This window comes from Engystomops pustulosus, chromosome 1 (genome assembly GCF_040894005.1).
Source record: "Engystomops pustulosus chromosome 1, aEngPut4.maternal, whole genome shotgun sequence".
NCBI classification, from domain to species: domain Eukaryota; kingdom Metazoa; phylum Chordata; class Amphibia; order Anura; family Leptodactylidae; genus Engystomops; species Engystomops pustulosus.
The window spans coordinates 282,350,887-282,365,468 of record NC_092411.1 but is presented as its reverse complement, the minus strand read 5'-3'; the positions used below and the strand labels follow the sequence as shown (position 1 = coordinate 282,365,468).

Here is a 14,582-nt window from a genome sequence, read left to right as displayed (position 1 = left end):
AGTGTCCTATCTGCAGTCAGCATGTTATAGAGCAGGAGGAGCTGAGCAGATTGTACATAGTGTCCTATCTGCAGGCAGCATGTTATAGAGCAGGAGGAGCTGAGCATATTGTACATAGTGTCCTATCTGCAGTCAGCATGTTATAGAGCAGGAGGAGCTGAGTAGATCGTACATAGTGTCCTATCTGCCGTCAGCATGTTATAGAGCAGGTGGTGCTGCATAGATTGCACATAGTGTCCTATCTGCAGGCAGCATGTTATAGAGCAGGAGGAGCTGAGTAGATTGTACATAGTGTCCTATCTGCAGGCAGCATGTTATAGAGCAGGAGGAGCTGAGTAGATTGTACATAGTGTCCTATCTGCAGGCAGCATGTTATAGAGCAGGAGGAGCTGAGTAGATTGTACATAGTGTCCTATCTGCAGGCAGCATGTTATAGAGCAGGAGGAGCTGAGTAGATTGTACATAGTGTCCTATCTGCAGGCAGCATGTTATAGAGCAGGATGAGCTGAGCAGATTGTACATAGTGTCCTATCTGCAGGCAGCATGTTATAGAGCAGGAGGAGCTGAGTAGATTGTACATAGTGTCCTATCTGCAGGCAGCATGTTATAGAGCAGGAGGAGCTGAGTAGATTGTACATAGTGTCCTATCTGCAGGCAGCATGTTATAGAGCAGGATGAGCTGAGCAGATTGTACATAGTGTCCTATCTGCAGGCAGCATGTTATAGAGCAGGAGGAGCTGAGTAGATTGTACATAGTGTCCTATCTGCAGGCAGCATGTTATAGAGCAGGAGGAGCTGAGTAGTGTCCTATGATTATTATTCTTACACAGAGTTTTAATTTCCTTTATTCTATAATTTCTGTGTCCTCAGTGGGCCCCCCCCTTCTATAACAATGTAAATGAAAGTCCATGTCCATCAAGAAAGCAAAGAAATCAATTAGAGAAAAGTAGAACATATCCGAGTGAAGTTCAAGGCAGAGGAATGAATTACGAGGACAGGCGAGCGTCACCGAATCCCGATCTGATGGAAAGATATCACATGGTGACAGATACACGTGCAGAGTCAGGACTCCATGGAGAGACGTCTCATCAACTGCACCAGCACCGGCGCCACAGACAGCACGGTGCCTTACAGCCTCAATGCTGGGGTGTAATGATGCCTCCTTAAAGGGGTTGTCTGGCCCATTTTACACCAATTGTACCGATAATCTATCCTCAGTATAGTAGTAAGTGTGCCCCAAAACTGGACCCTCCTGCTGGGCACAGGACTGGTGGTCCTACAACCAAAGCCGCAGAAATGGGGAGAGGGGAAGTAGTTTTAAAGGTAACCCGTCACCAGTTTTTACCATACTAAACTGCAGATAGTGGTTTTTCAATTGCACTGGGGGCGTGTCCTCACACTGCTGTGCTCTTAGCTCTCTGCATTGAGCCGCTTTATAGCCCCTACCTTCTGCTCTGAGTACAGACCATGAAAAGTCTTCAGGATGAATCCTATCTTATGAGTTCATGAGTTCATTGCAAAGAGTCAAGAGCACAGCAGTGTGAGGACACACCTCAAGTACAATAGAAAAAATAAAAAGCTATGATCCAAATGTGAGCTTCACAGTCCTGCTGCTACTAATAAAAGGTAAGATTATAAAAGATATCCAAGGACGGCTTGTAGGTCAAACCTGATGGATGTTGAATAAAAGATTCCCACTGTCAGAAACCCCCTGTAAGTAAATGCTATTACTAGTGGGGTGACCCTACACTGGTGACCCCCCCCATTACATGTGGCACTGTGTCCGGGACGCTGTGCCGTGATCCTACAAGTTGGGGCCACTCACATCTCCGCTCATCTAAGAACATCCCCGAGACAAGACATGTTTAATGGAGCCGCACAGATCCAATTTCCCACGTTTATCGCGCCTCATAAGACGGGCGGCCGCGGGCTTTGATCTCCACTCAGTCGGTGGATCTGGTGAACGTCGCTCATTTTTGTATCCAGATTTAGCGCAATAGTAAAACCGGTTCAGACGACTTTCCTCCTGGCGCCCTCCATTCATCTCGTGAGTCGCTGCTCTAGCTGGTGAAAATTCATTGTTTTGACTCTAGTCACATCCGAAGCTGCATTCAGAATACGGCCTCTGAAAGGAGTTTATACAGGGGGATGGCACCATCTTCGCTTCTATAGCACATGCTGCTGGTGTCATATTAAAGACTATAGGGAAACCAGGATATACAGGAAGCAAAGGTGGGAATTAGATCTTTATGGGCAGCTGGGATTAAAGGGGTCGTCCACTTTTCAATAATTGATGTTACAGTAAGGAAACAAAGGAAACTGCTTGCTGTCCTGCTACTTCCAGTGGATAGAAATCTGTCCATGGTCACGTGATGGACACGCAGGTAGACGAGTCGTTACATCACAGAGAGTAATCAAAGCTTTGTGTTATAACGAGCCGTGCACCTGTGTGACATCACATGACCAGGGATAGATAACGAGACGTGCACCTGTGTGACATCACATGACCAGGGATAGATAACGAGCCGTGCACCTGTGTGACATCACATGACCAGGGATATATAAAACGAGCCGTGCACCTGTGTGACATCAAATGGCCAGAGATATAATAAGTCGTGCACCTGTGTGACATCACATGACCAAGGACACATTTCTATCCACTCTAAATACACAGAAGCCTTCTAACTGATACAGAAAATATAGTGGAAAATTGCAGAACTTTTCTTTTTAACAAACAATGTCAAGTGGACAACCCCTTTAACTGTCTGTATCTCCGGCTCTGTGTAGCTCACAGAACCACAGGCTGAAAGATGAGATTTTTGCCTTTAATATGACACCAACAGCATGTTTCTAGGTGCTATAGAGACATCTGAAGCCTCTATTCTGATGCCACCAACTTCCCCTGCAGCCTCTAAACTTGACTCCTCTTATCTCAGGAAAAGTATCATCTCAGGACTCGTCTCAGGGCGATAACTCACATAAAAGAGGAAACTAGAAAGGACATTTCACACCGACCTGATGTTCATGCAGCTACATGCGTCCGAGTTATCACTAGGTAGTACTACACCTGCATATGGTGGCAGCAGCTCTGGATGTGACTAGAGTACTGCGTATTAAGCAGGTAGAATGAGAACTCACCAGTTTCTTCAAAGAAGTATCCATTCCTGGACATCGCTGCCGGAGGAGACTCTGCAGAGAGAAGGAATAAATCAGAGAATTAATAATTGTACATATTTATAGAAATCTACACAGTGAATATCTGATACATGGAGGTCCCTCAAGAACCGATCTGGAGCCCCACATTTTAAGGATCCTGGAAATCTCTCTCCTAGGAAGCAGTTCTGGATAAAACACTGCCTCTCTACAACCTATAGGTGGCACCAGAGAGAAAGTTATGAACTAATTTGCATGTATTTTCCCAGAAAGCACTGCATGTAAACGACGCATCTCCATAAACCAAAACAGCAGCTTCCGAGAGCAAGTCCTGGAAAGACCAAGTGGATTCGGTATCAAACCGTCCTGCGGTTTATAGACCTCTATGAGAAGAGTATAAAACCCAAATATCAAAAAGCCAGAGCCTCCAGGATTCCAAGGGAAGGTTCTGGCCATCTGTAAGGATAAGAGTAGTGTCCGTGGAGCCCCTGGATGCCATCGAATACCCCAAGTCCAAGGCTAGAGCCGGGGGTCTACATATTACAGGACCACAAGAGGTTGGGCCGCCGGGGGCTCGGAGGTCTACATATTACAGGAGCACAAGAGGTTGGGCCGCCGGGGGCTCAGAGGTCTATATATTACAGGAGCACAGGGGGTTGGGCCGCCGGGGGCTCAGAGGTCTACATATTACAGGACCACAAGAGGATGGGCCACCAGGGGCTCAGAGGTCTACATATTACCGGACCACAAGAGGTTGGGCCGCCGGGGGCTCGGAGGTCTACATATTACCGGACCACAAGAGGTTGAGCCACCAGGGGCTCAGAGGTCTACATATTACCGGACCACAAGAGGTTGGGCCGCCGGGGGCTCGGAGGTCTACATATTACCGGACCACAAGAGGTTGGGCCACCAGGGGCTCAGAGGTCTACATATTACCGGACCACAAGAGGTTGGGCCGCCAGGGGCTCGGAGGTGTACATATTACAGGAGCACAAGAGGTTGGGCCGCCAGGGGCTCGGATGTCTACATATTACAGGAGCACAAGAGGTTGGGCCGCCGGGGGCTCAGAGGTCTACATATTACAGGACCACAAGAGGTTGGGCCGCCAGGGGCTCGGAGGTCTACATATTACAGGAGCACAAGAGGTTGGGCCGCCGGGGGCTCAGGGGTCTACATATTACAGGACCACAAGAGGATGGGCCGCCGGGGGCTCAGAGGTCTACATATTACAGGAGCACAAGAGGTTGGGCCGCCGGGGGCTCGGAGGTCTACATATTACAGGACCACAAGAGGTTGGGCCGCCGGGGGCTCAGAGGTCTATATATTACAGGACCACAAGAGGTTGGGCCACCAGGGGCTCAGAGGTCTACATTTTACCGGACCACAAGAGGTTGGGCCGCCGGGGGCTCGGAGGTCTACATATTACAGGACCACAAGAGGTTGGGTTGCCGGGGGCTCGGAGGTCTGCATATTACAGTACCACAAGAGGTTGGCCCAGTTCTGGCACGTGCCTCACACTAATGACCCGACCTGAAGAACACCGGGCAAGAATTCACAAAAAGTGTTCTTCACGTCCAACAACCTCACCACAAGCCGCTCGCTGGGGAGCCAAAAATAGGAAAATCTGCTGAGCTATAGGCACAAACACAGAATAACCCTTTAATGGCTCCTACTAAACACATCACATACACTCGACAGCTTAGAAGAACCGGCTACAAACCCCCAGGAGCGTAACCAAGGGGGTAAAGGTCCAACTCGCTGCCCGAGCCGGGAGGAAAACTCTCCAACCAAGAACCAACTGGTGCCCCACTACAGCCCCCTACGCTTCCAGCTACAACCCCTCTTCATTTACTTATGACATCATACACAAACTCCTCCCCATTGCATGAGCTACGACATCAGCGAGACAACTACCCATTTACAAGGCAGTGGTGACATCAGACAAACCAACTATGACATCACAGGCAAACAAGACACATGTTCCCCGATCATTCATTAATAATCTGCGACACCATTGACACGTGGATTGATTTGTTCGCTATGACATCACAGACATACCACGTACAAGTGTACTGGCCAGCCACTCACAAGACACAGACTTGTCCAAGCCCTATGACATCACAGACACACAAACATGCACTCAACGCTATGACATCATATTTCTGTGAAAATTCTATGCTACATATGCACAACTATTCACTGGGGGAGAAGATAAAGACATCAGACTTATTCTATGACATCACAGACACTGACAAACGAGATATGACATCACAGACACTGATCTTTCCTTTGGGCAAGAAGCGGTTACATCACTGACACAACTATTACATCATAGACCTATTACAATACGTTCACATAGACTACGACCTCGGAGGACAAGAGGCGTGTAATGAATGGAAATTAAAACCTTAAATCCTGGAACGTCAGCAAAAAGCCCGGGCCCAATTACATCTAAATATCCGAAACACGAGGAAGACGCAACACTCAGCTAATGGCCGTTTTGATGAGGAGCCAGTTCTCTGACTCAACAAATCTGAGATTTTACTGTAAAAGTAAAAAAAAAAAAATAATAATTGTCCTCCTTAATCTTTTACTGGAGACGTAAGCCGAGGGCCGACCAGCAAATCAGACGCGTCAGTCCATTACCGAAACGGCACAAGGAGGACCTGGACGACTCGAGGATCGAGAAGCCGAGGGAGATTGTAGAACAACCAATAGTAGAGTTTGTCGTATTGTATCTGACCGTAGAGCAAGTCTCCAAAACGCTCCGAAATCTCAAAGGCGATGTGGGCCAAACAACTGGAGTGCGCAGCCAGTGATTTGTAGACGCTGCATTCCTGCCGGAGCGGCCGCGCACCGGGATAGAGTTATTAAATTCATCTGCTCCGAGGCTTGTAATAAAGCCACCAGCAGACATTTATTCCAGGATTACTGATCAGAGGCTGTGCCCCCCAAAAACAAAACAAAACGCACATTCCCCGGATGCTTCCAAGCTGGAAACACATGGAGCCCCGCAGGCGTTTCATTAGGGAGATGTAGTCACTCGTGTACAAGGAGATGCTGACAGTCTCCATCCAGACGCTCTCCCTCCCTCCCGCCAGCTCCTCTATAGAGACCCCTCATCATCCACATCATACAGCTGCTCACCCACTGGAGGAGACCCTCCTGCATCCAGCAACCTACATACACCAAGAGACACCAGAAAGCTACAGGTGAAGGGCAGGACCAGCCACAAACTCTTGGACACACTTGAAGAACGCCTCGTTACAAAGGTCCCATGACAAAAAGTCTAAATGGATCAGAAGTGATCAACTGTTACGTTTCCCTGCAGCGCCCCCGCAGGAGAGATGAAGTACTACACAACAGTAATTGAAAAAATGTATAATGCATATATATAATAAATAATAATTTAGCACCAAAATATCGAAAGGGCCATGCCATGGTGGATAGAATTATATTGGGGAAAAACCGGCACCGCTGCTGATCAGATATTTGAAGGAGCTTGGGCTTGTTCTCCTTATTGTTTACATTACACCATAGTTTTATTGGTGCTGCTGCCCCAATATTGGGACCTTCATGGACCCAATAGTGTAGGTCTATGCCAAGGCTAGCGAAAAATGACTATTTTACATCAATTTGGTCGATCTTATTCCAAGAAACGATAAGACTTCCGGACACCAGTAGCTACGAGGCCTTATGTCCATCATACAGATCTTTGATGGTTGATCATTTGGAAATAGGAGTTCTTCAACTTCTGACCCCAAGGACAAACACATCAATTTATTATATATGTGTCAGCTCCAAAACAAGCTTAGACTTTGAGAAAGGAAGTTACTGAAATGTGGACCGCCTTGAAGAATCCAAAAATGCTGAAAAGAAATAAATAAAACACATGCGGACCAATGCTTGATTATAACATACCACCAAGTACAACACAAACTCATTGGGGCAGATTTACTTACCTGCTCCATTTGCGATCCAGCAGCGCGTTCTCTGCGCTGGATTCGGGTCTGTCCGGGATTCATTAAGGCAGTTCCTCCGTCGTCCACGAGGTGGCGCTGCTGTTCTGAAAAGCATCGGAACGCACTCAAGTTCACTGGCCTATTCCTAGTGAAGGTAAGTGCAAGCCCCGCAACACTTTTTTTTTTTTTTTTTTAAATGCGGCGGTTTTTCCGAATCCGTCGGGTTTTCGTTCGGCCACGCCCCCCGATTTCCGTCGTGTGCATGCCGGCGCCGATGCGCCACAATCCGATCGCGTGCGCCAAAATACCGGGGCAATACAGGGAAAATCGTCGCAAATCAGAAATATTCAGGCGACACGTCGGGAAAACACGAATCGGGCCCTTAGTAAATGACCCTCATTGTCTCAAGATAGTTTACATGTGATTAGGGATTCCACCAAGATCATCCCGATTATAATATAAGTGCCCTGGGAACCTACATTGTAACCCCGACCATAGGACTTTGGGTCAGTAGTTTGAGAACTATAGTTTCTAAATGGTCACCCGTCGAAGATCAGTATGACGGACACAGGACCTTGTAGCCTTCTTCTAGGCCATTGCTGGCCGGAGATTATGTCCAATGCTTCGTCCGAACAAGTTTGACATCAGGATGAGAATTTTCAAAATTTGAAAAACATCTGCCCAGGTGAAGGATAGTCTTAGGTGTCTCGGCAGTAAAGACCGTGTGTAATGAAGCAGGTTCTTAACACTTCCTACACAATCAAAGACACACATGACTTCATCTCAATGTTGTGTAGATAAATAGTGCAACAGTAAAGACTTGGTCTGGAATTCCTCCAATGTGTGAATGATCCGTCTGTGCCTCACCCCCGGGCGCCTCTCTGTCAGATTACACAAGGAGACAAGTTCCTTGGAGGTTCTGACTTCTTAGTTGACACACAAGTCAAACTTCCAGTTCATGATCCCGGCACTCGGCCACGTGATGCTCGGCATGTAGACCGCGCAGAGCGATTGTCGGTAATGACAGCTTACGGAAGACTCCCAGCCGATCGGCTCATGAGCCATTATTCTGGATTTCGTCAGCCGCCCTGCAGCTCTAATTACATGAATGTTTTATCATAGAAATCTAATTATAAATCACAGAGAATAGAGAAGACCGTAGTCAGCAACTAAGTGACGCAGCCAGGGACACGTGCCCCGGGGGACACTTACTCATGGGTATCCGCTCTATAAAAAGGGAGCATCACCTGGACATTGCTCCCTTGGTAGATCGAAAGAAATTGGGGACATAAATTATTGGGAATTCACATCTCGTTTTGGAAATACGTTCATCATGAGCGCCCCCCCATATATATATATATATATATATACACACAGGCAGTCCCCGGGTTACATACAAGATAGGGTCTGGAGGTTTGTTCTTAAGTTGAATTTGTATGTAAGTCGAAACTGTATATTTTATAATGGAAGTTTTAGACAATTTTTTTTCTTTTGCCCCAGTGACAATTGGAGTTTCAAAATTTTTGGTGTAATTGGACCAAGAATTATCAATAAAGCTTCATTACAGACATCTTACAGCTGATCATTGCAGCCTGGGACTATAGTAAAGCATCCAGAGAGCTTCACCAGAGGTCACATGGGGCAGAGGGGTCCGTCTGTAACTATGGGTTGTCTGTAAGTCGGGTGTCCTTAAGTAGGGGACCGCCTGTATAGGCCAAATGTATCCATGGACCACCATGAATCTGGTGGTGGTGAAATAAAAAGGTGTAGACGCTGAATCTAGAGAGATTGAGTAAAATAATGCTAATTGCAGATTTCGTAAAGGGATATTCATGCAATTAACCCATCGAAAGTCGTGGTTACAGGGGAAGGTGCCCGATGAGGAGATGGATAGAAATTGAAGACTCCTTCATCGTGAAGGTGAAAGCTCCTCATTGCCTCAACAGAGGTAGGTCAAAAGATCTTATTGCTCAAGATGTGATTCGCAAAAGGTAGGTCCCTCACCTACCCTGAGGATAGGACATCAATAACCAGTATAGGGATAACCCTTTAAGAAAAGCAACATAACTTCGGGAGTTACAGAAACATCAAATCAAGCCCCTAACTGGTATTGGAAACAGAATAGGGCAGCGATGGAAAACCTTTTAGACGCCAAGTGCCCAAACTACATCCAAAACCCACAGATTTTTCGTAAAGTGACGATTCGACAATTTAAGCAGTAACTTATTACTCCCTACTCTGTCACAGGTTTAAATTGTATGGGCACCTGAGGACACCAATACAGTACAAAGAAGGGGAAAAAGCTTTGGTTATGATTGTAACTTCCTTCTAGGGTCCTGGGCTGCCTGGGACTGCAAGAGACCCTGAGTCCTGTCTGGCGAACTCTGCACTGGGGTGATGGTGCGGGTGCCCATAGAGAGGGCTCTGAGTGCCACCTCTGGCACCCGTGCCATAGGTTTGCCACCACTGGAATAGGACATCCACATTTGTCCATTTCCAAAACTCCCAACACTCCAATGGGACAGAGATCATTCTTGGATAATGAATACTTCATAACACAAGTCTGAAAGATGCCTCCACCAACCGACCCTCTATTACTAAAGGTCCTTAACATACAGGTTTTTCTAGAAGTAGTGGATGAAGGTAGCCTTCACGAGCCATCACCCATAGGCAACTCTTAGGTTGTATCAAGAGAAATGAAAGCTCAGATACATCAGAAGATCAATAGGACGACATCCCAATGGACAAAGGGACAGCCCATTTTTCTGGATCTCCTCTTCAGAAGCTCAAGCCTACGTGAAGGATATGGGGTCTACAGCAAAGAGAACCGAAGAGTGAAGGCCAGGAGTGGCATAGAAGAAAAGAAGAAGGTGGTCCTATTGGGGAAAGTCTTAGGTAGACAATTGTATGAAATCCACCAATCTTTGGGGAAAACAGCCTGACGTGGTCCAAATCTCAAATAATTCATCAAATAGTAAAACAGAAAGTTCTACATCGATGAAGACCAAAAACAAATCTCTAATGAAGGCATCTGAAAAATGTCCACAGCAGGATTAGCAAACTACAATGAGCGCCAACGACAGGTCCCCCATCGCTTACCCAACATCAAAGAAGCTGCCAAGTTAGTTAATTTTTGATTTCTAAAAAAAAAAAAAAAAAAAAAAAAAAACAACACTACTGCCAAAAAAAAGCCACAATTAAAGAAGCGCACACAACTTCTGTCATCAAGCGGTTTGTTAAAACGTCCCCCCAACTCCACCAGCATGGAGTAACCCTGGAGGACTATTATGGGAAGACCATTGTATGATTAGATCTGTCACCGGAGCAGTGGCGTGTCCCTGGTGGGGTGGCGACAATGTGGTCATTGTACTCTGTAGAACATCGAGTGCTTTAGATAATATCAAAGATGACATCACTCTTTGGAGACGTTTAGATTTCGGGATGATGTTGGGGGTCTACTGGTGGGTCAAAAAGTCACGGCTGTACTGAAGTATCACAGTCCAACCTGAGGAGTCTCAGGAGATGTAAGTAATGGTTACATGCTCCAACTTTTTTTTAGGAGATGCTTGGAATCTCTGGATCCGTCAACCATCCAAATGAAGGGTCGGAATTCCAGTGATCAGTGAAGATCTAAGGAGTCAGTCCCCTATAGAGCGAGCAGATATCTCCTCGTCAATGGATAAAGTGAAACAGATCTAAAGAGGTTTTCTGGAAGTAGCAGGTGAAATTCTCTCTCTTTTCATTCATTTTAAGAATTTTCCTGTTATGGGGGTCAGGAAGTATAGATGGTGAAAGGAAGCGGGTGGGGGGGGGGGGGCAGGAGAGACTCATTAATCCAGAAAAATAAAATATATCAAAAGATATAAGTGACATTGAAGGAGGAACATTTGATTTCCATAAAGGATTAACTAAAATAAGTAAAAAATAAAAATAAAAATTTACTTTCCGTGATGACTGTATATTGCCGCGCTCCCTCCAGTTCAATAGACTTAATGGTATAATGCGCACTTGGTGGAAAGTTATTTAAAATACCATTAAGCCGGGAGATTAATTTTCCTCAGAGCTTGATTGTAATTACAGAGAGCAGCGAACATAACAGTCCTGAGCCGCTCATCTCCCCACATCACCCAAATGTGCTGCCAGGAGGGGCGGGGGTAGTACTCTGATTACTATCAGTGCTGTAGCAGTAGGGGGCAGTATTATAGTAGTTATATTCCTGTACATAGGGGGCAGTATTATAGTAGTTATATTCTTGTACATAGGGGGCAGAATTATAGTAGTTACATTCTTGTACATAGGGGGCAGTATTATAGTAGTTACATTCTTGTACATAGGGGGCAGTATTATAGTAGTTATATTCCTGTACATAGGGGGCAGTATTATAGTAGTTATATTCCTGTACATAGGGGGCAGTATTATAGTAGTTATATTCCTCTACATAGGGGGCAGTATTATATTAGTTATATTCTTGTACACGGGGGGCAGTATTATAGTAGTTATATTCTTGTACATAGGAGGCAGTATTATAGTAGTTATATTCTTGTACATAGGGAGCAGTATTATAGTAGTTGTATTCTTGTACATAGGGGGCAGTATTATAGTAGTTATATTCCTGTACATAGGGGGCAGTATTATAGTAGTTATATTCTTGTACATAGGGGGCAGTATTATAGTAGTTATATTCTTGTACATAGGGGGCAGTATTATAGTAGTTATATTCTTGTACATAGGGGGCAGTATTATAGTAGTTATATTCCTGTACATAGGGGGCAGTATTATAGTAGTTATATTCTTGTACATAGGGGGCAGTATTATAGTAGTTATATTCTTGTACATAGGGGGCAGTATTATAGTAATTATATTCCTGTACATAGGGGGTAGTATTATAGTAGTTATATTCTTGTACATAGGGGGCAGTATTATAGTAGTTATATTCTTGTACATAGGGGCAGTATTATAGTAGTTATATTCCTGTACATAGGGGGCAGTATTATAGTAGTTATATTCTTGTACATAGGGGGCAGTATTATAGTAGTTATATTCTTGTACATAGGGGGCAGTATTATAGTAATTATATTCCTGTACATAGGGGGTAGTATTATAGTAGTTATATTCTTGTACATAGGGGGCAGTATTATAGTAGTTATATTCTTGTACATAGGGGCAGTATTATAGTAGTTATATTCTTGTACATAGGGGGCAGTATTATAGTAGTTATATTCTTGTACATAGGGGGCAGTATTATACTAGTTATATTCTTGTACATAGGGGGAAGTATTATAGCAGTTATATTCTTGTACATAGGGGGAAGTATTATAGCAGTTATATTCTTGTACATAGGGGGAGTATTATAGTAGTTATATTCCTGTACATAGGGGGCAGTATTATAGTAGTTATATTCCTGTACATAGGGGGCAGTATTATAGTAGTTATATTCCTGTACATAGGGGGCAGTATTATAGTAGTTATATTCTTGTACATAGGGGGCAGTATTATAGTAGTTATATTCTTATACATAGGGGGCAGTATTATAGTAGTTATATTCTTGTACATAGGGGGTAGTATTATAGTAGCTATATTCTTGTACATAGGGGGCAGTATTATAGTAGTTATATTCTTGTACATAGGGGGCAGTATTATAGCAGTTATATTCTTGTACACAGGGGGAAGTATTATAGTAGTTATATTCTTGTACATAGGGGGCAGTATTATAGTAGTTATATTCCTGTACATAGGGGGCAGTATTATAGTAGTTATATTCTTGTACATAGGGGGCAGTATTATAGTAGTTATATTCCTGTACATAGGGGGCAGTATTATAGTAGTTATATTCTTGTACATAGGGGGCAGTATTATAGTAGTTATATTCCTGTACATAGGGGGCAGTATTATAGTAGTTATATTCTTGTACATAGGGAGCAGTATTATAGTAGTTATATTCTTGTACATAGGGGGCAGTATTATAGTAGTTATATTCTTGTACATAGGGGGCAGTATTATAGTAGTTATATTCCTGTACATAGGGGGCAGTATTATAGTAGTTATATTCCTGTACATAGGGGGCAGTATTATAGTAGTTATATTCTTGTACATAGGGAGCAGTATTATAGTAGTTATATTCTTGTACATAGGGGGCAGTATTATAGTAGTTATATTCTTGTACATAGGGGGCATTATAGAAAGTCTTAGAGATGTGGCCTAGTAATAATTACTATACTGGTGACGTGAGGTGGACATTAAGTGATTAGCTTTGCTATAATTGGCATGACATATGACATCACATTTTTTTTTATTTTTATCATTTCAAAGCAGCTTTCAACTTTTCCCACATACCCCACAGCTGATGAGCCGATCTCATATCCCAATGTGCCCTGAATAGCAAGAATATATTGAATTATTGGCTCTAATGAGCTGTAACGGGGCGTGAAGAAACAAGTTACTGTCTCCTCCATTATAGAAGAGGAAATTGCCATTTGGACCAGAAAGGACCAAGTGGAGGGTGGGAGGAACGAGAGCGATCGGAGGGCACGCAAGAGGGGCGATCGGAGGGCACGCAAGAGGGGCGATCGGAGGGCACGCAAGAGGGGCGATCGGAGGGCACGCAAGAGGGGCGATCGGAGGGCACGCAAGAGGGGCGAGCGGGCGGACGAGGGTCTGCATTTTTTGCTCATAAATGAGGCTATTTTAAGACACTGGAAAGGTTTTCAATCGTACGAAAAACTTTACCAGAAGTTGACTAAAGACCGCTTTTGGCTCCTCCCATCGGGGAATCGGAGAAGTTCACTTAATCAAACGAGTTTGATAAATTTTCATCTATATTCCTGCGACTTGAGGATTCATGACAGAACGTGGAGTGTTCATCATCTGAGAAGATGGAGAAGCCGGCGTGGCGCTGCGGGTGCGGAGGATTCCCGGGAACATCTCTGGGTGACACTTGTCAGTCGATTTGGGCAGATTAATCATGCAGGATCTCCAGATTAAAATATAAATTGGTAATGGAGTTTTTCGTCAGGAGGGAAGGCGGCAGTCTCAGATATCAGATAGGATCCGAAATTTATCTTCATTTATGTTATATCACCAGAGGCACATTCAGCGGCACTTGGTGACCGTTTTAGGAAAATGTATTTAAAAAAAAAAAAAAAAAAAAAACAACGCCACATTTGTCCACAAATGGTATAACGGTCCAGTACGGTCTTTTGTACAACTCACTTCAAATAACTGAACCCCCTTTGCAACCAGTCTCATAGATCACCCCCCCCCCCCCCAATGGACCAGAAGTGATGACATCATGTAGATCATGAGGTCATTTAGGTCAGGTCTGAAGGAACATCGCCAAACCACTTGATTCCAACCGATCTGAAAGCCATGGAGACAAAGTATCTATAAACCTTTTAAAGAACCCTGAGCTGCAATTCCAGAATCAACCTGTGGATAAGTGTGGCGCCATTACTGAAAGTTTAAAATATA

The 14,582-nt window shown here is 44.5% G+C and overlaps 1 protein-coding gene across 6 annotated transcripts in view; it reads right to left on the bottom strand.

The window, feature by feature from the left end:
• SLC4A11 (solute carrier family 4 member 11) overlaps window positions 1-14,582 on the bottom strand; it is a 248,717-nt gene that overhangs the window by 58,122 nt on the left and 176,013 nt on the right. For all 6 annotated transcript variants that reach the window (XM_072126353.1, XM_072126356.1, XM_072126357.1 and 3 more), the window contains exon 2: window positions 3,139-3,189. In XM_072126353.1, coding sequence (XP_071982454.1) covers window positions 3,139-3,189 — 51 coding nt within the window. The remainder of the gene's footprint in view (window positions 1-3,138; window positions 3,190-14,582) is intronic.